General features: G+C 42.8%; 3 protein-coding genes across 3 annotated transcripts; 2 read left to right on the top strand and 1 right to left on the bottom strand.

Annotated features, from left to right (window-relative positions):
- Positions 1 to 5,291: 5,291 nt before the first annotated feature.
- Positions 5,292 to 5,489, top strand: mrpl33 (mitochondrial ribosomal protein L33; the record flags this gene model as incomplete). Its single annotated transcript, XM_080739171.1, has 1 exon — positions 5,292 to 5,489. The coding sequence occupies one exon, from the start codon at positions 5,292 to 5,294 to the stop codon at positions 5,487 to 5,489; it is 198 nt and encodes a 65-aa protein (XP_080595297.1).
- An 852-nt stretch (positions 5,490 to 6,341) lies between these two features.
- mrpl35 (mitochondrial ribosomal protein L35) lies at positions 6,342 to 7,004 on the top strand (the record flags this gene model as incomplete). Its single annotated transcript, XM_080738753.1, has 2 exons — positions 6,342 to 6,487; positions 6,626 to 7,004. 2 exons carry the CDS (start codon positions 6,342 to 6,344, stop codon positions 7,002 to 7,004), a joined length of 525 nt encoding a protein of 174 aa, XP_080594879.1.
- Positions 7,005 to 11,592: 4,588 nt separating this feature from the next.
- prdm8b (PR domain containing 8b) lies at positions 11,593 to 22,224 on the bottom strand (the record flags this gene model as incomplete). The annotated part of the gene is made up of 4 exons (XM_080738754.1): positions 11,593 to 12,881; positions 13,320 to 13,554; positions 15,034 to 15,280; positions 22,163 to 22,224. 4 exons carry the CDS (start codon positions 22,222 to 22,224, stop codon positions 11,593 to 11,595), a joined length of 1,833 nt encoding a protein of 610 aa, XP_080594880.1.
- Between the last annotated feature and the right edge of the window lie 3,164 nt (positions 22,225 to 25,388).

Below are 25,388 nucleotides of genomic sequence, written 5' to 3' on the forward strand. Positions count from 1 at the left end.
TTCCAGGAACTCTGTGGGTTCCTTTATGGGGGTCTAAATTGACCCATACAAGTCTGTAACTCTGATAGTATACACATTTATTTATATACTTTCAGAGTTACGGGGAGACCTTGAAATGTAAAAGTTTGAGAAACACTGACTTAAGCTGGTTGCACACTGCTGCGTTTTTTCAGGGCAAGGAGAGAGAGAGAGATAGAGAGAGCAAGGGACCGAGTGGTGCGCGAAACGGGCGGCAGTGTGCTAACGTTACTGACATAACGTGAGGTTGATTTTTGGAGCTGTGTGAAACACAGGCTCCCTATACGTGGCTTTGTGGGTCTGTCTGTCTGTGTGTGTGTGTGTCTGTATGTAGCCTGAACTTCCTAAACTTCGGCACGCTACTAGTCCCACAGTTTTGCCACCACACACTCGCGCCATATGTCAAATCGACCGGCTTACTCGGGAATTGTGGGCTAGTAACTTGCTAAGAGAAAGGTTCAATAGTTTAATTGATATTAATTTATTAGTGAATTAATTTTCCCCATTGACTTATAATGGGAATCGCAAAAACTCACATTCAATTATTTGTCTCTCGCAAACCATAGGGGCTAGAGTTTCAAGACTTGGAGAGGAGGTTCATAATGATTTCAAGGATTAAATAAAAAATAATTGTGTCATTTGGCCGCATGGTGGCGCCATAACACCCCACTTTACGTTTTGGCCTGTAACTCTTGAACCGTAGGTCGGAAAATTAAAAATATTTTTTCCCTGGATTCCTTGGGTCATGACGCATCTCCCCATATAGGCCACGCCCATTTGCGCCATGATAGATTTTCCGCCATCTTGAATTTTCTCCAAAACACACTTTTTGCTCCTTTTCCTACATATTTTCTTCAAATGTCACAAAAATCGGTACACATGATCCACACACACACACACACACACACACACACAGCTCCACTTCACACGGGTGTGATTTTTTTATTTGCGTGCTCCGAAATTCACTCCGATATTCGGCCCGAAAAACGCAGCAGTGTGCAACCACCTTTACACCCTCTTTAAATATGAATACTAGTCTTGTTGAGTCAGTCACAGAGGTATGGTATTCAGACGAAAGGAGGTTGCTTTGTGTTGAGTCAGTCACAGAGGTTTGGTATTCAGACAAACGGAGGTTGCTTCAGCTTCTCCTGGACAGCTGTTGGGGATCAGCGGGAAAACTGTCCATCAAAACTCTATGGTTTTAGCAGCCGGCTGTCACCCCAAAAATCCCCAGCCGTGACCCTACGGCATTCCACCAGAGATGGACAGAGCACTCGACCCCAGTACTTGAGTAAGAGCACGTATAGGCTACTCCTGGTCAAATTGCATTTACTCCACTACAAGTAAAAGTACCATTACCTTTTCTTTTTCAAAAAACAACTTTTTAAAATGGCAGATGTACTGTACAAGCTCACGTGTCTCGATGTGAGTTTGTAGATCTGCTAATTCAATCCAATCTTTATTTCAGACTCAAGGTCCATATGACACACCAAATGATTGAATGGCCAACATACACAAGTGGTCAAAATGATTGTCATGCTACAATAACAACTTTATCTGCATGACCCCCTGGAATTTTCACAATTCTTGAGAAAGAATTGTGTAAGAATTCTTAAAAAGAACGTGCGAATGGCATCAAACACGACACATGTGCTGATGTGGATATCTCCGTGGTATGGGCTGTTCTGTCCGTGATGTCAGTTATCTCCATACATGGAGTTCTGTGCTCATACGGACACACAAAGCCAGACATGGGAGCGGTTGCACTGCTCAAAAAAATCTTGACAAAATGTTGACTAGTGTCTGACAAATTTGCCCAACATTAATGTGGTTAACATGTTTTCTTTCTTTCTTTTATTTATTTATTTTATTCAAATGTTAAATTGAGATATTAACAAACATAAAATATATAAATCGTCGTTGTCAGGTGGAAACATTCGTATGTCCAAATACCGTTCGTTTTGTATTGATCATTTCAAAAATGATTTAGACTAGTGAAAACAGCCGATATACAAGCACACAACGCCTCGCGGTGCGAGGCGTTATGTGCTTGTAGATCTGCTATTTTCACTACTTCTGTGCGACGGCCTTGTGTGATGAAGCGGGGCTTTACATTTGCGAAAAAACATGCACATTTGAAACTTGGGAGATACAAGATTTCTGCCCGACAGTGAGGAAATATAAGTTCCACTTCTGTCTTCAGAAGCAGGGATAGAAGATATCCCCACCGGCCTTAAAAATGAATGACCGGAGGGTGGTGGGGAGACACAGATCCCCCCAGTAAATCCAGCCCTGCATGGTAAGTGTATCAGATGGCAGAAAGGAGCAGGGAAGATTATGTTGTCCTGAAGATCACAGCATGGACAACCATGCAGATACTCTCTGGCTTGTTGTCTCTCAGTGTTCTGCACAGCTAGGGGTTCTCAACCTTTTCAGGCCGTGACCCCCCAAATAATCATATTTGAACTGAAAATAATCATATGGGGACCCTCCCTGTCTGACAAGCGATTGGAATTGTAGGATTTGAGGCATTAAGTTTGACTCGGTTCCACAGATAGTGAAAATAGCTGTTTTCTTATTTTTTTTTTACCATTTTTGCCTCTTTCTTATTTGACAACATTGACCCGTCTACTCTATATAGCACAGTTTGTTGATTCTTTTTTTTTTTTTTTCAGCAGTGCCTGCTACTCCAACATGGATTTATTTATCCATATGTGTGAGCACGGCAACACCAGCTGCAGCCACCCAGCGGTGCTGTTGAGCAGCCTGCACCACTCACTTAATACTGGGTGGGATCTATTTTCCTTCCCTCTTTCTTTCTTTCTTTCTTTCTTTCTTTCTTTCTTTACGGAATTGAAAAGGTCTTAAAAGTCCTTTGCTGTCATCTGGGACCCCCCCCAAAATCATGTGGGGACCCCCACCGCATGTTGAGAACCACTGCTGTCCACTAGCATGGCGTATGGTGGCATGAAATCAGGAAAAGTAGGCTAGAGAGCAGCAGGGACAATCACACCGGCAACGTTAATAGAACTGGCTGAGAACTGCTTGCATTCCAACGCTGTAAACTAGGGAACGGGGGCATTGCGTTAAACGTTAGTCTGGTCACCATGGGTTGGATTTAGCCCTCAATTATTCAATAATCTCTCAAGACAGATCCTGCCTTTCTCTTCTTCTTTACCAAATGTATTCCCAGGAGACTTATTTAAGTGTTGCATATACTGGTACTCTCCTTGTCATTTCCCCTGCTTATTCTATGTGATGAAACTGCAGGGTTTGAACAAGCCACTCACATTTAAAATATAAAACAACATAATATACAGCTACAGTGGAGCTATGGTCATTTACACTCCAGTACAGAGTGACTTGACAAGTACATCTGGTCATTGGATATTTTCAGTGCTGGAAATTCATGCCAGTATTCTAATATGACCTCTAAACGGCCTGTTGGAATATAGAGGTGTATGTGGAGCACTGGAGTACAACCAGAGATTGTTAATACAGGAAGACACACCATCCCAATTGGAGCCACTAGAAGAGACATGGTACACAAATCCTATACAAATGGTCTCCTATGTGGGAGCCGGTGTCTGACGGCAAACTTTGCGAACATCCTGATGCTAAATCCTGCAAGAGTGTGTTGCTGGGACAGAGAAAGGTTGATAATAAAGTTGGGAGTATTGTGTGGCATGTGACAATCGGGTTGAATATTTAGTTCAGTGACCATGAGGCTAAAGAATAGTTCAGAAGCTGTGTTCACGTTCACTCTCCCACTGGAAATAGTAGACTCGATCCAACCTGCATCCGGTCTCTGAAAAAGGTGGCCACCTACTTAACGCAGATGAAGGCATGTCTTGCTATTTCCGTCTTGGGTACAAGTGATCTTGAAGGGAAGGAAGACAGGTGTGTTTCAAAGACATACAATTATGTATCATGGTTGTTAACATCAAAACATGCTTTAGCAGCAGTTGGGATTAGTTTTTGAGTGGTGAAAACCGTTCCTACATTTCACTCTGTGTGTGTCAACCAAAGAATGGCACGGATCTCCATGGAGATTCGTGCGCTCATACACATAAAGTAACTGACCTCACGGCCCATACAAGGAGATATGCATGCACGTGTGTCGTGTTTGCACCGCTCACTTCGCACCGGTGCGATTTCTTTCTTTTAGTTTGCCTTTCTGTTAATAGTTTGTCCTAAATGTCCTAAATGACTATTTATTTTCTATTGAACAGTTTTTATAAAAACGTATGTATAAAGTCAAATTATATGTGATATGAATGTTACAAATACATATTAAATATCTTAGTGGTTAAATGTTTCAAAGCTGCATTTCATATATTATAATATATTACAAGTGGATTTTGTCTATACATTATTACTACATTCTTAAAAAGGAGACATTGCATCGCATTAGTTGCACAAGGTTGAAAAACAAAATGAATTTGTTCCAACGGACAAGATTATGTTCCACAGGAAAATAATATGTTAAATGTATTTGGGTCTCCATCTGGAATCAATGGGGGGTGCATTTATTGTAATCAAATTATTGTCTTAGGAATGCGACATTTTGGGGGTGAACTACTCCTTTAACCCTGCAAGGCCCAGCGTTGCTTTTTGGCAACATTTTTTAAATCATTTTTTTTTTTTTTTTATAATTAGTTTTCCTGTTCTTTTTTCACATTAACATCACCATTAAATCCTATTGTTTAGTATTACAATGCCATTGGCCACGATATTTGCATATAAATACCCCCCACAGTGGCTGACATTCAGTTGAAAGTTGAAAATCCAGCGTCTGGACGAACAACATCTCACTTTTTAACTGAAGCTATTCCTCACTAAAACATAAGTAAAATGCCTGTAATATTTTTTTTGTGATCATGTTATTATTGTGAAAAAATATCCCCAAAATACAAATTAGAGCTTGATTTATGATTTATGATTTATCGCTATAAAACCTTACAAAAACATTATTAATTTTTTAACATTACATTTTCCTGTGATTAGGACTCCTACAACACCATCTGATTTAGAAATTAATTCGGGTCTTGCAGGGTTAATTAATCTGCAAATCTCCATATATGGAGTAACCTGATGTCATAACATCATAGACTTACCTGGACTCCATATTTGGGCATGGCCAACACAGGCAGACAGACAGATAGGCATAAAGGGGACACAGAGAGAGAGTTGTCAGTGTGACCTTAAAGGTAGTGGAGGAGACTGTGTTGTTCTCAAGCTGACTTTGAGGAGTTATTGAGATGCTGTAAGAAATGTTTGTCACTGCTGTAAATCTGGCGAAGGCAAAGTCCAAGTCAGTCCTGGTGCAGATGATGAGCGCTGCAGGGTCAGGATACTTCTTCAACACAAAGAGGAATCGTCTCAGAGAGAAACTGGTGCTGCGTAAACACGATCCCATCGTGAACAAGCACGTCCTGTTCTTTGAAAAGAGGCAGATCAAATCGATTTAACAACACCGCCTTAGGATATATGGATACTTTGTGGACAACAAAGGGATCTCGAATGGACACTTCAATTGTCACAGATTTTAAACAGCAGCCTGTTTGGTTGACACGTTCTCTGAGGACTTGTTATGGGGTTGGTCAGTAGACCGTGATCCTCCTCCATACGGTTCCTGTGAGATTAGTCATTGTTATTTTCACCAACCTCTGTCATCTAATACTAGATCTGTTATGTTCAACTGATGTTGTACAATGGATAGTTCTGGTCCGTAACATTGTAGGGGAGAAAAGAGCATGTGTGCACTCGCTCAATATTGACTCAAATGTAAAATGAATCAATATGACTGCATGGCACATTTATTTCCATTTACAATGGTTGTCATATCTCCATATATGGAGATCCCTGAAGAACATACAAATGTCAGTGTGAACCGTCTGCCTGATGTCAGTACTATGACGTCATAGTGATGACATCAGGGAGCTCCACATACTGAATGGGAATGAAGGGAAAATGCAGACATCCGCGCATAAACTCCATTTATGGGCGTAAAACAAAGCAGGCAGACAAGGATTTCCGTATATGGGCATAAAGTGGACACAGAGAGACAAGCATATCAATCAATCACCATGGCAACTCCAGTCCGATATCTGATCTGATTGGCTGAAAAACCAGTACAGCAGTGCTGGGTCTACTTTCATGATGTCAGAGTGAGGGAGACGTGATGATGAATGACATCACATTTTGTGGAAGACTGTCCAGGAAAATCACCTGCATATCTGGGTAGACTACAATTCCAAATATGAGATATTAGCCTCTATAATTTCCTCTTGGCGAAACTGAGATCATTTAATGGTAACAACATGGCGGCCGCCTTGACAAGGAAAGTCCCTGGTCTGCTGAGGTCGCTCACTGTCTGTTCCGGAGCACCAAAGCTCTGCCTGTTCTCTCCCATCATTCAACCTCCAACGCTGCTGCAGAAACCAGCTGCTCCTGCCTGGGCCTCTATGTCTGCTAGGTCAACGGCTCTGAAACTCTATAACTTCAAGAACCCCCAGTTTTGTCCCACAGACCCTCATAACTCTCTGAGTTACTGTCTGGTACGACGGGTCCATTCGGTTCCTAACTATCAATGGAACCCCCTCAGGGACCCCTGGGGATCCCCGGGCCCCGCTGTGCTCTTGCGACGCGGCCCGCCGCTCGCTACTCCGGGTCTGTTCCGGCAGACAGTCCGAAGCCTCATATACTTCAGCGTGAGGAAGGGGAAGAGGAAGTCGGTGGAGTCGGTGAAGGACAGGTTCCTGAGGCTGCACTGCGGCCTCTGGCTCAGACGCCAGGCCGGATACAAGAAGAAGCTGTGGAGGAAGCTGCCCGCGCGGAGGAGCCGGCTGAGGGAGCACGTGTTCTGTAACAAGACCCAGAGCAAGCTGCTGGACAAGATGACCACCAGCTTCTGGAAGAGGAGGAACTGGTACCTGGACGACCCGTACTCCAAGTACCACGACCGGGTCAACCTCAAAGTGTAGCTGATTTTTCTTTTCTTTTTTTGGGGGGCTGCGACTCGAGTAAAAACATTATCTAATGCATTATGATCAGTACGCCTGAAACTTGTCCAGTGAGAAAGGTTCTATGGTGAAAACACTAAGCGTGATTAAAATGCGTTAATTTTCTGTAATTAATGAATCTAAATTAATTAAAGTCACAGCCCTTATTTATTTATTTATCCTCTGCCTTTATTGATCGATCACAGTAGACTGACAGGAAATGGGGAGAGAGAGAGATGGGGAGTGACACGCGGCGTAGGTTGTGAGGTTGTGTCAGCTTAGGAGCCCGAACCAGCTACCCTAGCCTTCCGGGCCGTAGTTGCTTTTTTCTGATGTGTGGCATTGCACTGATTCTACTAGATTTTTCACACCGCCAATCCGACTTATATGCTCATATATGGAGATCTCTGTATCTATCAGTCCTTGTCCCTTTATCGAGATCCCTGATGTCATCAGTATATGCCCATATATGGGCATGCCGCCTTTTCTGCTCATATATGGAGCAGACTGATTTTACTTTGCACCACCGGTCACAAGCCGGATTCATACGCAGAACTAATACTACACTCTTAAAAATGTTGGGTCAAATGTTCAACCCTTTTGCTGGGTTGACACTGTTGGGTCAAAGGTTGGGTCAGTTTGACCAAACATTGGATTAAAAATACTTAAAATTAGTAAACCATCTGTTGGGCTATGGATGGCCCGCCCAAATCATAAGATAAAATGCATTGAGTTCATAACCCAAGTGTTGGTATAGGCTTTTGAATTCGAGTTTACCCAACACATGGTTCACTGCATTGCACCAACTTGGGTTAAAATAGACCCGCCCTCTCTGTCTATCAACACATTGGTTTGTGAATTGCACCACTATTGGGTTAAACTAAGTGGGTGGGCAGTTACCCAGCATGCAACTGTGCTCCCATACAGATATTTTTTACAAACTTTTCCATTATTTTAAGGTTTTAGATAGAGAAAACAACATTGTATTGTAGACGATCGCAGTGGATGTAGCCCAGTCATAATCCCTAATTAAAAAATATATAAAAAACATAGTTGCTTACAGAAACAGAAACCATGACTAAGATGGTCCAGACTGACACATACAAACAGGTTTGCTGTTCTTTTACTGTGAAGCACCACATAATCTGTTGTGTTCAAAGTTGTGATACATTGCTATGACTAAATGCATAATTTACTCCACATGCATTCTTCCTTGAGTAGATTAAGCATGAAAGATGTCAATGAAGAAAATGTTGTAAAAAAAAAAAAAAGAATAGATTTAATGTGAATGAGCATACAATCTAAACAACAAGGTCACTTTTAAGCCATTTTTGGATGTTAGATTCCAACCCATCAGCAGTATCACATTAACCCAACAGCAAAGTCACTTTTAACCCATTACTTGGTTGTACAATCCCAACCCAACATGCTGGGTCACAGCCTTAACCCAACCCTGTTGGTCTGCAATAACCCATGTTGGGCTGGTCCAAAACAGTGTTACGTGTTGGGTTACATAAATAACCAACTTGGGTTGTTTTTGACCCAACAATTTTAAGAGTGTAATACTGCAGAACTAAAACTATGACATTGAATAAAAGGGCAGTCGTACAAGTAAGAGGTCATTCAAAAGTTCATACAAGTTGAAGAGCATCATCTAGGTGACATTATGTGTATTTGCAGCTCTCAGTAAACAACCATTTTCTGTCTGCACTTCATAGATTGACCACTTGATGTCACTGTTGAACTATTTTGTGTGCATCTTAGATCGGTTTCTCGTGTAGGGGTGATTTATCTTTCCAGTGGATTTGTTTCTTTCAAAACCCTAAATAATAATAATTTTGGGTTGAATAATGATGACCGCTGGTCCATATTCGTTGAACCTTGCCTTTACGTTGTCGACGTCCAGTGAGCATGATTTCACAAACATTAACCAAAAACGTGGTTAATGTTAGTGAATAGGCTAATTGTCTCTGAAATATCTTGTAGCCGGTAACTGGGTGCACAAAAGGAAAAGGTCAGGGGTCCATTTTGTTCCTTTTGTAGCCTATTAGGCCTGCTATACTCTAAAAGTTAGATTCATATTCGGAATTCTAATAGTGTAGCCTATGCCTTACCAAAGAATGTAGCCTTGAAACGGAGACGACCACCATCCTCTGGGCTTTAGTGAAGGCCTGTTATATTTACTACACGGCTCCGTCTCTCATTTTATCGCCATTAGAAAATGATATCAGCATTTCTGCTGATGTCAGGAGGGGAATTAACGACGTCCTTTATGGTGAAGCTATGGAGGTGAACGAGTTTAAGACACACACATATAGGATATCCATTAGTTTATCGCAATTGTTAATTTCTGCTTTGGGTGAAGTAACGAGATATAATTATTCTGTTTAATGTCACGCTTTCTGGACTAGAAACGGCATGCTATGCGGCTGTTCTTTGATCATACGGGCCCGGCCTAAAGGCCTACTGTAGATTATAGAGTAGACCTAGGCCTATACTACAACTACATCTCTGAAGATGAGGCAAGCAATGGTTCTATGCGTAAGCCTATTATTATTAATAATATTAATATATAATAATAATTATAATAAGGGTAATAATAATAGTAGCCTAATAATAATATGTGATTATGATTGTGTTTTTTTATTCGTTTTGTTTGGATGTAAGGCAGGCGACGGCCTGTATTTAGGCCTATGTAAAACTTAATAATAGAGAAGCTATTGAAGGATTATGTCTTATTTAATTATTTGATGTCTTCTTTTAACTGTTTTCTATAGGTAGGTTAAATTGTACAAAAGCAATAAAGAACGTTTTGACGTTTAGTCCACATGCAGTGCTTATTTTTTAAGCTTAAAATAAAATACGTCTGGATAATTAATACTGAAGGAAAGTGGCCATATTAAATATAATGCAGTAGAGGAGCATAATGTACTAGTTTGCCAACATTTATACAAACATATGCATTTAAATATTATTGCTGTCAGGTGTAGGCTGCCTGCACCTCCAAAATCCTTCCATTATATTATTATTACCCCTATTATTATCCAATTATTATTATTAGGCCTATTATTAGTAATAGTACAATAGCAGACTATAGATCAACATGGCATGCACACAGATCTGCAATGTTTCTCTATTTTGTGCAACACTAGTATTATGACTCTGAGTAAGGCATTAATTAAGTCTCACACACACACACACACACACACACACACACACACACACACACACACACACACACACACACACACACACACACACACACACACACACACACACACACACACACACACACACACACATGGTTTCTGCCTGCCAGCCAAAGGTATGGTGTTTTCCTCATTATATCATTGGTCAGTATAAACAGTATAAACACAATAAATCAGGGAGGAGAGCCAGTTGAAAATAAAGCTATTTTATTGTCAATGCATTCAACATGATTAGATAAACAGCACTGTAACATCCTGAGTGCCAGTTCAGCTCTGACAGGGTACAAACGGAACCAAATGGACCCTGAAATGAACACTCAGGATTTTACTGTGTTTCCAGTTGTAATCGTCAGCAAAGAAAGACAAAAGGAAAAACACAAACTATTCCCCATCACTGACACAAAATATTACACTTTGTATTTCAATTAAAACAAATATTTACATTGCAGTGTGTGTGAGTGTGTGTGTCCACTGCGTCAATATTATTTAAGTTAATAATATTAAATCAATATCGTTTAATATTACATGCACTCTGAAATATATAGTCCGACATAATATTCCGATTTGTGTCGATATTCATTGTAAACATTAAAACAAAAGAAACATGTTTGGCCTTGTAAACCGTGAAGTGTCTGTATCTCTTTCTCTAGTATATTTGCATTTCTATGATATAAAATACAACTTCCTGTACATTTTATTACACATTATTTATAACCGTCCCTCATTTTTTGTTTTTCAAACGTTAAGTGCTTCATAAATAGATCCTTTTTCCAAAAGTCAAAATGTCATTTGCATACAACCCCCAAAAATCGTGACACTCGAAATAGGAAAAAATCAACAGACTGTGGAAAAAAATTAAAAATAAATAAAAGAAAGGAATACGAGAGCATCGTCCGTGAAAGTGAAAGTGACAACAAAGTGCACAGGCTTTTTTTCTTTTTACTTTTTCCATTGTTGTTGTCTCTCCGGGGGGGATAATGCCTACACCGGTGACACGACTAAAAATAGCCGATCTACAAGCTCACAATGTCTCATTGTCAGGAGGTCATAGATTGGCTATTTTCAGTCCGATAAGACGAAATATAAATCAGGCTTATAAATCCACGTCTGAGCCAGGCAGCATCAATGCCCCCCCCCCCCCCCCTCCCCCCACAAAACCCCCCTGCATCCCCCACCCCCTCCCCCCCAGGTGTCCGTCCGCTAACCCAGTGGTTCTCAAAGTGGATTCCAGGGACTTTGTGGGTTCCTTTATGGGGGTCTAAATTGACCCATACAAGTCTGTAACTGTAACAGTATACACTGTCAGAGTTAAGGGGAGACCTTGAACTTTGAAAGTTTGAGAAACACTGCGCTAACCAAAGTCAGTTATGGGAGGTCATGTGGCGCGACAGGTGGTGGCGCTCGCGGAACGACTCGTTGCAGATGGGGCACTTGAGCTTCTCCTCGCGCCGCCGCTTGACCAGCGGCTCCATGGCGTTGAACTCCTTCTTGTGGTGCGAGCGCATGTGGTACACCAGGTCCGAGGTCATGCGGAAGGAGGCGTTGCACTTGGCGCACCAGTTCTGCGCCGGCAGGCACAGCGAGGTGAAGGAGGGCGGCAGCAGCGTGAGCGCCGACGGCATCTGCAGCTGGATGGCGGCGGGGGCCGAGCTCTTGGGCCAGAAGGCCGTGGCGGCAGCGTACACGAACGGGCTCTGCTTGGCCATGCCGCCCGGCACGGGGCAATTGGCGCCCAGCTCGGCCCCGTGCAGCTTGGCGGCCAGGTGGTCCGCCTGGTAGAGTCTGCTGGAGGAGATGGTGTTGCCCACCGCCGGGTGGCAGTCCAGCAGCTTGGCGTTGGGCATCACCAGTGGCGAGATCTGGGAGAAGGAGGAGCGCGACGGCTGGCTGAAGGCGCTCTTCCTGGGCTCGCCGCCCTGGCCCACCGAGGTGAAGGCGCTGCCCACCGGTGACGTCTGGGGCGGCTGCGTCTCCGACAGGACCTGCCTGATGTTGAGGTGCTTCTCCTGGGGGCCACCGCTGGGCCGGCCAGCCTCCTTGTTCTCCGAGTTGGAGCTCTGGAGGGCCTTGGCGGCGCCGTGCTGCTTGCCGGCGCTCTGCAGAGCCGACTTCTTGACCTCCGTGAAGGCACTGCTGCGCTTGGCCTCGCCCGGCTCACTGGGGCGTGGCGGCGGGGAGAAGGCTCGCCGGTTCTCCTCCAGACCGTAGGCTCCTCGGTAGTTCTGTGCCGAGCTGGCCAGTTCGTCCTTAGACTTGGTCACCGCGGCCAGGCTGGGGACACGGGGCTCCCTGTCCTCCGTCTCGGAGAACTTCCTCTTTCCCAGGCTCTCGCTCCGGATCTCGGCCTCCTTGTCGCTGGGAGGGCTGTTGTTGTTCTCCAGGTCCCTGGCCAGGTTGTGGAAGTCCATGGAAGGCTTGTTGGAGTCCTGGGAGACCGGGAAGGCCTCGGAGCGGCCCAGCTTAGGGCTGCTCCTGGTCGGCGTGCTGCTGCTGGAGGAGCGCTCCTCGCTGACGTCCTTGCCGGCCGGCTCCTCCTCGCCTCCCGCCAGGCTCTGGAGTCTCTTGGGGCAGCGGAAGCGCAGGTGGGCCAGGAAGGGGAACTCGAACTGGAAGCGCTGGCTGCAGTCTGGGCATGAGTGAGGGGACGAACCTGGAGATGGAGACATGTGAGCCAATGAGTTCAGGCACAAACAAAGTCTTCACTACACTGTGAAATATTCTAAATAATAAAAGAATCTTGACCATCAGGTCAAAATTCTTGTCAGATCCTGCGTCTAGGTGAGATATAACTTTTGGGGGGAATCCGCGGCCAAATACATATCGATTTGGGGGTCCTTGGCATGAAAAGTTTTGAGAACTATACTGCCCTACAAAACCAAAGTGCAGTAACTGACAACAAAGATTTAACTGGAAGATGGGTCATATAAGTGATAATATACTTTCTTGAGGTAATTGTTTATCCCCCAAGATCACGAAGGCTTATTTGACATTTGGGAGACGCAAGTCAGTGTCTCAAAAAACAAAAAAAAAACAAAAAAAGTAGTCACTCTACTTTGGCTTCATAGGGTGACTAAAGTAGGATGCTCACCCTTGCTCTTGGCTGTCGCTGCCCTGGTGGAGGTGAGCAGCAGCAGCTCGACCAGGTCCTTGCCGTACCAGACCAGCAGCTCCTCATCCTTCTCGATCCTCCGCAGCGAGCGGTAGAAGAGCTGGCCGCTCTTCACGTAGGCCTCCAGGTTCTGCTCCTCCCTGTCCCGCGACGACTGCACCAGACGCAGCCACATCAGCCCCTCCGAGGTGGCGTTGGTGGCCGAGGTATCCACCTGCACACACACACATACACAAATTTAGCACCTTTATTTGCGTTCACATTTAACAAGAAATTCTTGAACACAAACAATTATTAGCAAAGTGGTTTTCGACCACTTTTTTTTTTTGTTCCAGGTGGTCCAAAGCTAAATGATGGAGAGTTGGTAACCAAATGGGACAGATCTTACAGATCTTTAACTCTTGTCCATTTGGTTTCATTTTACGCTCTCAAGAGTAAAGTTATTGTTAAACATCTGCACTTCTTAATTTACAAAGTCTACCCAATTACAGAATCTACCCAATTACAGAATGTAGAAGAATAGTTTTTTTGATTTATCTGTTGTGTCTCCAACATAAATACGGCATGGAATTCTGGACAAAATCTTATCCAAAGATCACAAAATAGTTTTGGGTCTGAGAGGCTAAATCTCATCAAATGGTGGTCCACGGCTCAAATACAGAATAAATAATGGACTTTGATATGAAAAAGGTTGAAACCACTAGCAGATGCACTAAACTCAAGTATATTTGGACACAGATCCTGGGTTTAGAAGAAGCATCGCCTCCTCCATATTATGGCATGACATCAAAATATTGTCGCTGAAAAATCCATATTTTAACCTTTTCCTATCAACTTGATCATAGTAGATGTCACACAAAAGCATCAAAAGTAGCTGATCTACAAGCTTGAAACAAGCTCGTTTTGAGTTTGTAGATCTGCTACTTTGCTGTTTCTTCTTTTCTTTTCTTTCTTGCAACTGTTTTGGACTTATCAGGTTATAAGTGTTGCATGCTTGTAGATCGGTTATTTTCTATTCACTGGCTTGCAACTACAAATGGTGCATAACTCTAACCTTATAACCTCTGACCTCCTGACCCCAACCTGAATATTTTTCTATCAGGCTATTCCACAGCACAAAATAAGAAGAAAAAAAAGTTTTAAAACTAAAACAACCATTTCTCTTGCTAGACACTTCTTACCTTCTATAATACTCCACTTGGCACAAGTACAAGCACGCGCGCGCGCGCACACACACACACACACACACACACACACACACACACACACACACAGCAGCAGCAGCAGCAACATCATGCCTATATTGTCGGCTATATCAGTGATCCACTCAAGAGTTTTCTATATAAATTATAGGCGACACTATAGCTTTCTATCAAAAGCAAACCTCTAAAATGTAGCCTACTATAGTGGACCAAAGTGGGCATCAGCTTAAACTGCAGGCACAACTGAAGAATGCAAAGATGTTTGGGCCTAATTGGCTTTTGGTGGTTTTTGGACAATTTTAGATGAAAAACCAAAGAAAGAACTACACAAACTATTTTCACTATAGTCTTGTGCAACAGTCTTGTGTGATGAAGCAGGGCTTTACTTTACCAAAAAAACATACAAATTTGAAACTTGGAGATACGAGGTTTCTGTCTGACAGTGACGATATGGTGGTTGGGGAAGGGGGGGTCTGGCTCCTACTACCCACCCTGAATATATATGGTGCTGTCCGCTTGTCCGTGGCCTTCAGGGCGATGAAGGCGATGCTGTCGTACAGGGACGTGTGGCTCAGCACGCACGGGCCGAAGATGGCGTTCTCCGGGATGTCGCACACCGTGTAGACGCTGGTGAAGATGTCCGTCAGACACTGCTGCACCGCCCTGGCGTCCCCGTGCTCCCACACACTCTTATTAATGCCCTGAGAAGAGCTGTTGCTGGACTCCTCCATCATTACACTGCACGGAGAGAGAAGAGAAGACACAGACAGAGAATTAGAACACTGTTTCTCAAACTGTCTCCCCTAGGCCTAGAATTATTGAATGCTTTAACCAGTGAAAAATAGCAGATATACAAGCTCACAGCGCGGCACCGAGTGCCGCGCCTGCGAGCTTGTAGATCTGCTATTTTTGAAAAAGTCGTGAAAATGTGTGCAAATCTTTGAATATTATGTATTTTCAAAGCGAACGTTTGTAACTCAAATTTTGCTTCTGGGTGGTCCCTGGAACTAAATATGTTGAGATGCGGGTCCGTGGCCAAATAAATATCATTTTGGGGGTCCTTCACATGAAAAAGTTTGAGAACCACTGACATGGAAGTCTCTCAAGAACAGACTAACTGAGTTCCATTTAAGTGAAAAGGACCTTTTCTTTGACGATTGGCTGGCCAGATTGCTGACATAGAAACATAGGTTTTTCAAAAAACCTTAGAAGGATTCAAAAGACACTTATAGAATCGGGTCAAAATTCTAATTTTCACGATTTTTCAAAAATAGCAGATCTACAGTGCCGCGCTGTGAGCTTGTATATCTGCTATTTTTCAATAGTTAAAGCATAACATAATGATACACAATAATGTGTACCCGATCTAAATGGGTTGACTCTGACAGTGTACAAATGGAGCCAAATGGACCTGTTATAGGGTCCATTTGGTGCCATTTGTACGCTGTCAGAGTTACAGACGTGTATGGCTCAATTTAGACCCCCCCTAAAGGAACAAACAGAGTCCCTGGAATCCTCCATCATTATACTGCAAAGACACCATGGAAAGAGACGAGAACACACACTTTTTCACGTCAAGGACCCCCAAATTGACACTTATTAGCCCCACGGTCCCCCATTTAAAAAAGATACCCCATAAGAGAAGATTTTTTACGGCTCTGGCAGTGATTCTCAACCATTTTAGGACCCCCAGTTTGACATGCATTAGGCTACGAACCCCCATTTAATGGCATCTCTTTATATTGTATATACGGTATATATTTCTTGTTTATACTTTTATACTCTGAGAGTGTACAAATGGAAACAAATGGACCGTACACTCTCAGATTTACAGATGGGTCCATTTGGTTCCTATCTATGATTTAGCTGGGGACCCCCTGGAACTCCCTCAAGGACCCCTGGGGGTCCCCAGACCCCACTTTGAGAACCACTGAATTAAAACACATGTAGACTGACTGAGAATTAGAATTAGAAGAATGCACAAACACACACGCGCGCACGCACGCAAGCACGCACGCACGCACGCACGCACGCACGCACACGCACACACACACACACACACACACACACACACACACACACAGACTGTTTTGTTCCAATGTAAATGTACATAGCCTATGTTTTCTCATGCCAATTAACCCCTTTGAATTGAAATTGAATTGAGAGAGAGAGAGAGAGAGATTGTGTCCCTGTTTATGCAATTGGCAATGTAAGACATATTTTATCATGCCAGAGAGAGAGAGAGAGAGAGAGAGAGAGAGAGAGAGAGAGAGAGAGAAGCCTCATTCATTGTTATATTGAAAGGCTGAAAGGTGTCACACCGAAAATAGCCGAATCTACCAGGCATGGTGAGCTTGTATATCTGCTATTTTCAACAGGCATTGGTGAGCTTATGTATATCTGCTATTCTGGGTCTATATAAATGTCATGTAAATGTGACTCCCAGGACAGATTGGCCCAAACAGCTGTCAGGGGGCGGGGTCTGGCCGGGGGTTCACATTAATTCAAGGCTCATAATAAGTTCATTATGATGGCTTCACCTTCCTTCCGCTACACGCACGCAGGCACACACACGCACGCACGCACGCACGCCACGCACGCATGCGCACACACACACACACACACACACACACACACACACACACACACACACACACACACACACACACACACACACCAATGACATAATAATAACAACATAATTACACTTTAGAGTTAAGCTCAAATAATAATGCACAGTGTAGCTGCTATTCTTATGTTGCCTTGCCAGATATGTTCATAATTATGTGACTTCTATTTTAACATATAAAGCCATGTAGGGAACAGTGGCTTTTTAATTGAACAGATATTTCAACGGAACTTGCTATATTGTTGATATTATTATTAATAATAATAATATTATTATGTGATTATTGTGTAAAAGGCTCGAGTCGAGTCACCCCCGTCCTGTATTCAAAGGTTTGGTTTGATGTCCTATAGCCTATATCCATTACACTCCTGATGGGGGAAAAATCAAACAAACCCCAAAAACATAACCCATTTTCTTTGTAAATTAAAGCCCTATTCATCATACAAGAGTGTTGCACAAAAGAAGTGAAAATATTTAGGATATAGGTCTACATTTATTTCACTATTTTAAATTGTTTTTAAAATAATTTAAAAAAGCAAGGCTTTGGACATACAAAGCCAACATCAAAGATATTGTCGTCGTCGAGTGAAAACCATAATTATGTCCAAAACCGTTCGTTTTGTATTTATCATTTTAAAAATGATCTAAACTAGTGAAAAAAACTGTTTTCACTACTTTTGTGCTTTTAGATCTGCTATTTCACTAGTCTTGTGCACAGTCTTCTGTGATGAAGTAGGGCTTTACTTTACGAAATAAATTACACATTTGAAACTTGGAGATACGAGGTTTCTGCCCGACAGTGACGATATGAGCATCCAGTCAAATCCTCCTTATTTTATCCATGTGTAGATAGAGGCCTATGCTGTGCTGGCTGTGCACGGCCCGTTCCCTTCTGCGCTCCTCCCAGAGCATATCTAATGGATTTGAAGTGGACTGTTTTGCTGTGATCTAACCTTTTAACTCCCTTCTACAAACTGCTCATTAACATAATCCACCGCTTTTCCTCCGAGACTGCAATTAAGCCTAATTTAAAGACTAATTTATGGACTCACTCGTTCAGCTGTGTCTGTGCAAATTGTGCAACCGTACGGCGCGTTGGCGCCGCTTGCAGAAAATATAATGCGTTTAGTCAGTAGACTCAGCACGTCAGGCACGCTTTATATATTATTATGTCTTTATTTTATGTTATTATTATTATTATTATTTATTTATTTATGTATTTGTCTCTCAATATGTGTGTGTGTGTGTGTGTGTGTGTGTGTGTGTGTGTGTGTGTGTGTGTGTGTGTGTGTGTGCGTGCGTGCGTGCGTGCGTGCGTGCGTGCGTGTGTGTGTGTGTGTGTGTGTGTGTGTGTGTGTGTGTGTGTGTGTGTGTGTGTGTGTGTGTGTGTGTACGCGCGCGCGTGTGCGTGCTCGCGCATCATGAAATATGTGACCCTATGCACCTTTCGGCCCTCCGTTAAGTTAAGGTCACACAAACAAACAAACAATTACAAATACATTAAAAGTCCTTGAATTGGATTTACTACGTTCATTTCAATCAAATTTGTGTTGATAAAATCGATAGCTTGAATGCAGTTATGGGCTAAACTGAATAGATAAAAGGGAACAGCACTCATAAGCTACAGTTGGACTTGTAGATGCAGTGCTCCTGTCTCCACTCAATCATATTTTGATAATGATAATAAACGCGCAGAAATGATAAATCATCTGTTAGGCCTCACAGCGCGCTCTGACAGGCCTTAAAAATATTGATATCAATTCGGAATTGCACAATTATGCTAGCCTGTGGTTTAATTCGAATTTAATGGGCGTAGATCATGATTATTAGAGTGACACAAACACCCAATGTCACCCAAAAAGCAAGCTGCCCAATTTGGTGCCAATGTGCGTAATGACAGCATGCGTACGGCTCTCAAAATAATATTTGCTGATTATTAACAAAGGTTTTATTTGTGGAAAATGAAACATGAACAAAAACACGAAACTCACAAAACAGGTGGACAAATGCAATCATAATCAAAACGTCCATGCGTGATGATATACGCCCATCTAAACATCTTTTCAAACCCCTGTTGGTTGAGGCTTAAATTGTACTATCTTGCCAAAAATAGCTGGGCTTGATCTACAAGCGGACAAGGCAGGGCCTTTTTTTGAATGTAGCCTATTTATTTATTTTTTATGGCAAGCGACACCGTCGTATAAACATCACCAGAGTATAAGCTGTATAAAGGAGGCTTTAAAACGCTCGCTCTGTCACCACACAAAAGATGCGATAAAAGCGCATCTGTGCGCGGACTAAACGGGGGAGAAAGGGGGACATCAGGGGCGTCGTTTGGGGCAGTGTTCACATATGATTTGTTATGTTTGGACTATTGTGCACTGCACACTCTGATTTCTGTAGATTAATCTGCATGATTTCATCGCAAACAACGCCTGTCTACATTCTACGTTTAGACCGTTTATGATCACTAATTTATTAACCACTTTCAACGAGGCATTTTGAGAATGTCATTACACAGGCGAACATTTTCAAACGTTTTCTATTTTTGCCCCCTCAAGCAAAAATAATAGTGAAAATTGTTGATCTGCAAGCACGTACGTGTTGAGAGCTTGTAGATCCACAATTTTCGCTATTTTAGAAATGGGGCTGGTAACTTATTTTTTGCCACCCCCCGTTTCTTTCTCAAATTAAGCCTCTGTACAAAATTCACACCAGGAGACGTTCATTCTGTGCATTTACTTGTTTTCTGAAAAAAAAGAAAAAAAAAGAAAGAAAAAAGAAAAAACAATTGAAACCCATCATCCATATTAAAGGGGTTACATTTGCAAAAAAAAATAAAAAAATAAAACGCACGGTGAGTTTAGGCTATAGGCCATTTATTTATTTATTTATTATTCTTTTTTATTTTTGGGAGGGAGGGGGTTGACGATATCTGGTGGAGAAAAGCTTTATATACCCTCATCTGCCTACAATGTGACATACAGCTCTGTTTACACAATGCTGTACGCTTGTACCACCTCCAACTGTATAGGCTATATGCTCCCCCATTTCTGTTATTATATTTTGACACCTGCTTTGGCAATGTAAAGGTACATTTTTTCTTCATGCCAATAAAGCTCCTCTGAACTGAACTGAACTGAAATAATCCAAGCAGAGAACAGTGCTGGCTGTAACTCAAGTCCTTCTCAGACTATAGAGGGTTTGGTCAGTCAGTCAGTGGTTAAATTACGGGCTTTTCTCTCTTTTTGACTGAGGCGTTTTGTGTACGCATGCATGTGTATGCATGCGCTAGTCCCCGGTCCCCCCCGAACATCTGCGGACCCCCTCCCAGTCAGAGACCCACACTACACAACGCACAACACAACACTGCGCCCCTTTCATGCGCCTTCTGCAAAAGCCAACAACACACTGCGCGTCTGTCTGTCATCGTGCACATGCAGTCCGACTTCACACACACACACACACGCCCGCACACGCACACACACACACACACAACCCACACCAAACCGAAACGAACCAAACCAAATGTGGACCAAAATGATAGCGATAGCCTTGGATCAAGACGATCAGATGCATTTTTATCGAGTCTGACTCGATACTATGACAGTCTTGATCCAATCGTTCACACCAACCCAGAGATGGTCAAGTTTATCCTTAACAAAATATAAAACAAAAAATAAAATAAAAGCACACCCTTACCTTTTTTCCCCGGTTGATTCCAAACAATAATCCACAGTAGCGTCAAAGTGATGCTATATATTGTATGTATGTATAGCCTATATTTAGGTCTATATAGGGATGGAGAAAACGGTCGCCAACAAGCGGACTATAGGCAGTAATGTTCGGCGGTGTGCCTCGCTCTCCCCCGGCTCCTTGCGGTCCTCCGCTGTGTGTCAGTGCATTGTCCCTTGTTTCAGTCAGAGTGACAACACTAGTGTCGCTGCCGCCCAACACACCGCCGTTATAAGAGCCCTGTGTAGGCTAGCGGAGGAGAGAGAGACATAGATGGAGAGGGAGAGAGAGAGAGAGAGAGAGAGAGAGAGAGAGAGAGAGAGAGAGAGAGAGAGAGAGAGAGAGAGAGGGGAGGGGGGAGCGTGCAGATGGGGCTTTGCGATGCACACTGGCTGGCTGACTGGCACGCACACACACACACACACACACACACACACACACACACACACACACACACACACACTCTCTCTCTTTTTTGTTTGCGGCACATAATCTGCCCAATGAGGCGTGTCACTCTGCCGTCTCCTCCCTTTAACTCTTCACTGGCCGGTGAGAGAGAGAGAGAGAGAGAGAGAGAGAGAGAGAGAGAGAGAGAGAGAGAGAGATAGAGAGAGAGACACTAGATTGTTTTTTTTTTTTTTTTTTATTAGCATAACAGTGTGTGGTTGTTGCCTAGGCTATATACATACAAGACTATACATAATCAATTTCTCTCTGCGGATAGATAGATTTCTGTGTGTCTCAAGGTATTTTATACATAGTAAAAATAGATGTTTCAAAAACATTTATATTCAGCAGGGAAACTTATTATTATTATTATTGAAATATCAGTTTATATTTGGTATGAAAGGAGGTTTTAAAAATAATAATAATAATAATGGCATTCCTTACAAAAAATGACGCTATAAATGTACCCGTTCCATAGGGGGTCCCTATGTCCCATAGATGCCTAAATGTACACTCTGTCGTACTGTGGTGTGTCGCTTGGGGAAAAGAACTGCTCTTGAAGCAACACCGTGCTACCAGGGAGTGCATGCTGTCCTGTGTAACTGTGTGTTCAGGTTCATTTAGGGGGTCCCGTTTAGCTGTGTGTTCAGACGGTTCATTTAGGGGGCGCCAGTGTCGCATGATTAGCATTTTTGTCCTTCTCTTTGGTGGATTGATTTCACATAGAAGTGAATTGAGGCTCCCTTTCTCCTCAGCTGTAGAGCAGCTTGTTGTGCCTCTATATGTCTACCATATAGTAATTCACAAACCTTATCAGTTCAACGTGGAACCCCAGTTTGGCAGAGACAGTGTGGTTCTCAAACCTTTTCATGTCGTCAAGACGTCTATTAGACGTCTAAATTTAGACCCAGGTATAAACTTAGACGTCTATTAGACGTATATTAGACGTCTCGTCTAAGTTTAGACGTCTAAAAAACTTGCATATCTATACCTCTGGTAGACCATTTTTTATACGTATAAACTTAGACTTCTAGTACAAATTGTTTAGTGGGTATGTAGACCTATATTTGACTGTGGATCCCCATATGAACATGTTGAAAATATAACGGCAGTGTGTTGTGCCAGGGACCCTCAGAAGAGAGATTTGTTAAAAAACAAAAAAGCAAAACTCGATTTTTCAAAAATGGCCAACCGGCCAAGAAAGTCTGAGATTTTTAGAACATTTCAAAAATCTCAGATGTACAAGCTCACACAGAGCAGCACGAAGTGATGTGCCACATTCCATGTGTAGACCTACGCTCTTACTGTATGTGGGTCTATGATTCTAATGCAGTGGTTCTCAAAGTGGGGTCCGCTTGCTGAAGGGGGTTTCAGGGGCCTCCCTTAATTTAGCATCAAACTCAGTTCAACCACTTTAACCTTAAACAGCTGTTTAAAAAAGTAAAACAAAAAATAAAATAATCATTACAAACTGTGTATGGGGGTCCCCGGCACAAAATATTGTCAGACTGCATGCGGACTGTGGCCAAATCCATATTATAATTTGGGGGTCCTTCCTTGACATGAAAAACTTAAGGAACTACTGGCCTAGTGAGCTGAGCTTCGAGAGAAGGAGGAGACACCCCCCCTGTTTAGTGAAGGTTGAGAACCACTGAGTTATCTTTGCTTCAGATCCAGGTCCGACTGATACGTCATCGCACAAATCGCAGACAGGCGCCGCGTGGGGTCAGGTCCCTCGGATGACACGACGTGACAGCTGTATTGTGATCCATCCTATTCATGTGACATTCACTTTTTCTTTTTGTGTCTGCCTCCCATATAGTCTACTCTAAATCATGTCAGTGAATGAATGGTGTCATTTATAGAAATGCCCAGCGCATTCAGGCTATGATGGCCAAGCAGACAACAACAGAGAGATGCTTAGTTGAATCATGCGGCCGACCAAACTGGAAGTGTATGTTCTGTGTTTGTTCGTTGAGGGGGGATATGTTGCACTGTGTTGTTAACCGATGTGATAGAATCTGTCAACTGCCAACAGATTCAGTGTTTTCCCACTAGTCTTCTTAACTGAGTTTGAGATTGATTTGTAATGCAGTGATTATTGCAATCGTGGATTTTGAGAAGTGGTTAAATATTATAATTATACAATCGATTATTGAATTGTTGTGATATCTGGCCACACACATGCACACAGTGCACTGATTTGGACATTCACGTTTGGACGCACTGAACACAGATCAACAGGACAATAATACTTTCATGCTTGCGAGCATATTATGTATTTATTGTTTTTCACAGCCCCCAAGCTCAGTGTAGAAAATCCCATCAACAGACTCATCAGGCCTGATTGATTTTGAGGTCAAGTGCTAAACACCATGCCTTTACAAACACCCAACATGGGCCTCAAACAGGCTATGAATAATGATAAACAAATACCTGCTTTAGCAAAAATAACAAAAACACACCTTTTGTATTACATAATTTAGAATCCCAACATGTTCATTTAATGTGGTTGGTGTAGGCAACCACCAACCACACTATTGTTTTTGTCGATTTTTATTTCACAATCTTTTCTGTAACCCCAAAATACCATTGAGTTCAATGGACATTTTCTTCTGAATGGACAATATGTCCAATCAGACAGGATTGGTCAAGCTTCCCATGACATCACAACATGTAGGCTACTATAAATGGTAAGACGTAATTCATCAGCGATTCACGTCGCGAGGAAAGGTGCAATTTCCCAGAATTGCGAATTGCACCTTTCTAGTTAGTGTAGTTGCAACACACTATTGTATTCGGTCCAATACTTTTTTCCCAGCAAATTGAACCTGTGTTTGTAAACTAAGTAATGTAATGTAAGTAATGTTATCCAGGTTGGACGACTGCACAATAGAAAAGTGAAGCTTTTGGTCATGCTTCACTTGACATCACTATATATTAATACAAATGCAGATTCCTCGTGACTCGTGTCACAGCAACCACACTTGCAATTTCCCAGCATCTTTCTATTTACTTGCGCCAGCAGAGCACGCAAGTACTATTACTTGCCACTAAGTGTACAATCTTTATGATTTTCGGCATATTCCATACAACTACAGCTTGTAGCCGTTTGTCCAGTAGCTAATCTCATCAGCACCAAATTGCACATACCGGTAGCTCACAGACGTATCTCCACTATTTCTCCCCAGATGTTTGACACTTTTTGAAATATCTAATTTTACACCTGTTTATCATGTAATTATTTCCACAAATGTGTTCAAATATGCAAATTGTCTCATTAAATATGCACAATACAAAAATGTCCTCAGCAGTCAACTATTCATAAGACCATTGATGTCCAAAAACTAAGCCTTTTTTGTTTTGTTTTATCCCACGATTTTGTAACCCATTTTTCATCCAGTGCCAAAGCCTAAGCTGTAATGGCGCTACGTTCCCTCTGCCAACCTGGGGAGAGCCCCGAACTGAGCTCATGCTTCCTTCAGTACATGAGGAGTGAGCAAGCCAGGGAGTTTCCCTGGTAGGTGTGTGCACTTGGCTGCGTGAGAGACAGAGTTGGGAGAGAGAGAGAGAGAGAGAGAGAGAGAGAGAGAGAGAGAGAGAGAGAGAGAGAGAGAGAGAGAGAGAGAGAGACGTGGAAGGAACACTTTACTCCAACCAGTTCCTTTCCCCTCCACCAGGTGCCCCTGCTGGCCAGGGGAGGCATTATAGAGACCAGGATTACTGCATATTTTTGTGAGGGTACCTAACCTAGGGAACACGGGGAGAACATGCAAACTCCACACACTTTTGCTAACCCCTATGGGCATTGGGCACTGACGACGCGGAGGAGAGAACACACTCCCAGCACCCACAGCGTCCCTAGCGTCCCTTGCAGGAATCAAACCCAGGGCCTTCTATCTGTGTGGCGACAGCGCCACCGCGCCCCCTCAAAAAGCGTTTTATAGTCATATAAATGATTCACACACAACAGTTTCAGATAAGGGTATAGGTTTGTTTTAGACTCATGGTGATAACTCTCCAAGCTACTAGATT

The sequence above is a fragment of the Nannobrachium achirus genome (genome assembly GCF_963921795.1).
Source record: "Nannobrachium achirus genome assembly, chromosome: 12".
NCBI classification, from domain to species: Eukaryota; Metazoa; Chordata; class Actinopteri; order Myctophiformes; family Myctophidae; genus Nannobrachium; species Nannobrachium achirus.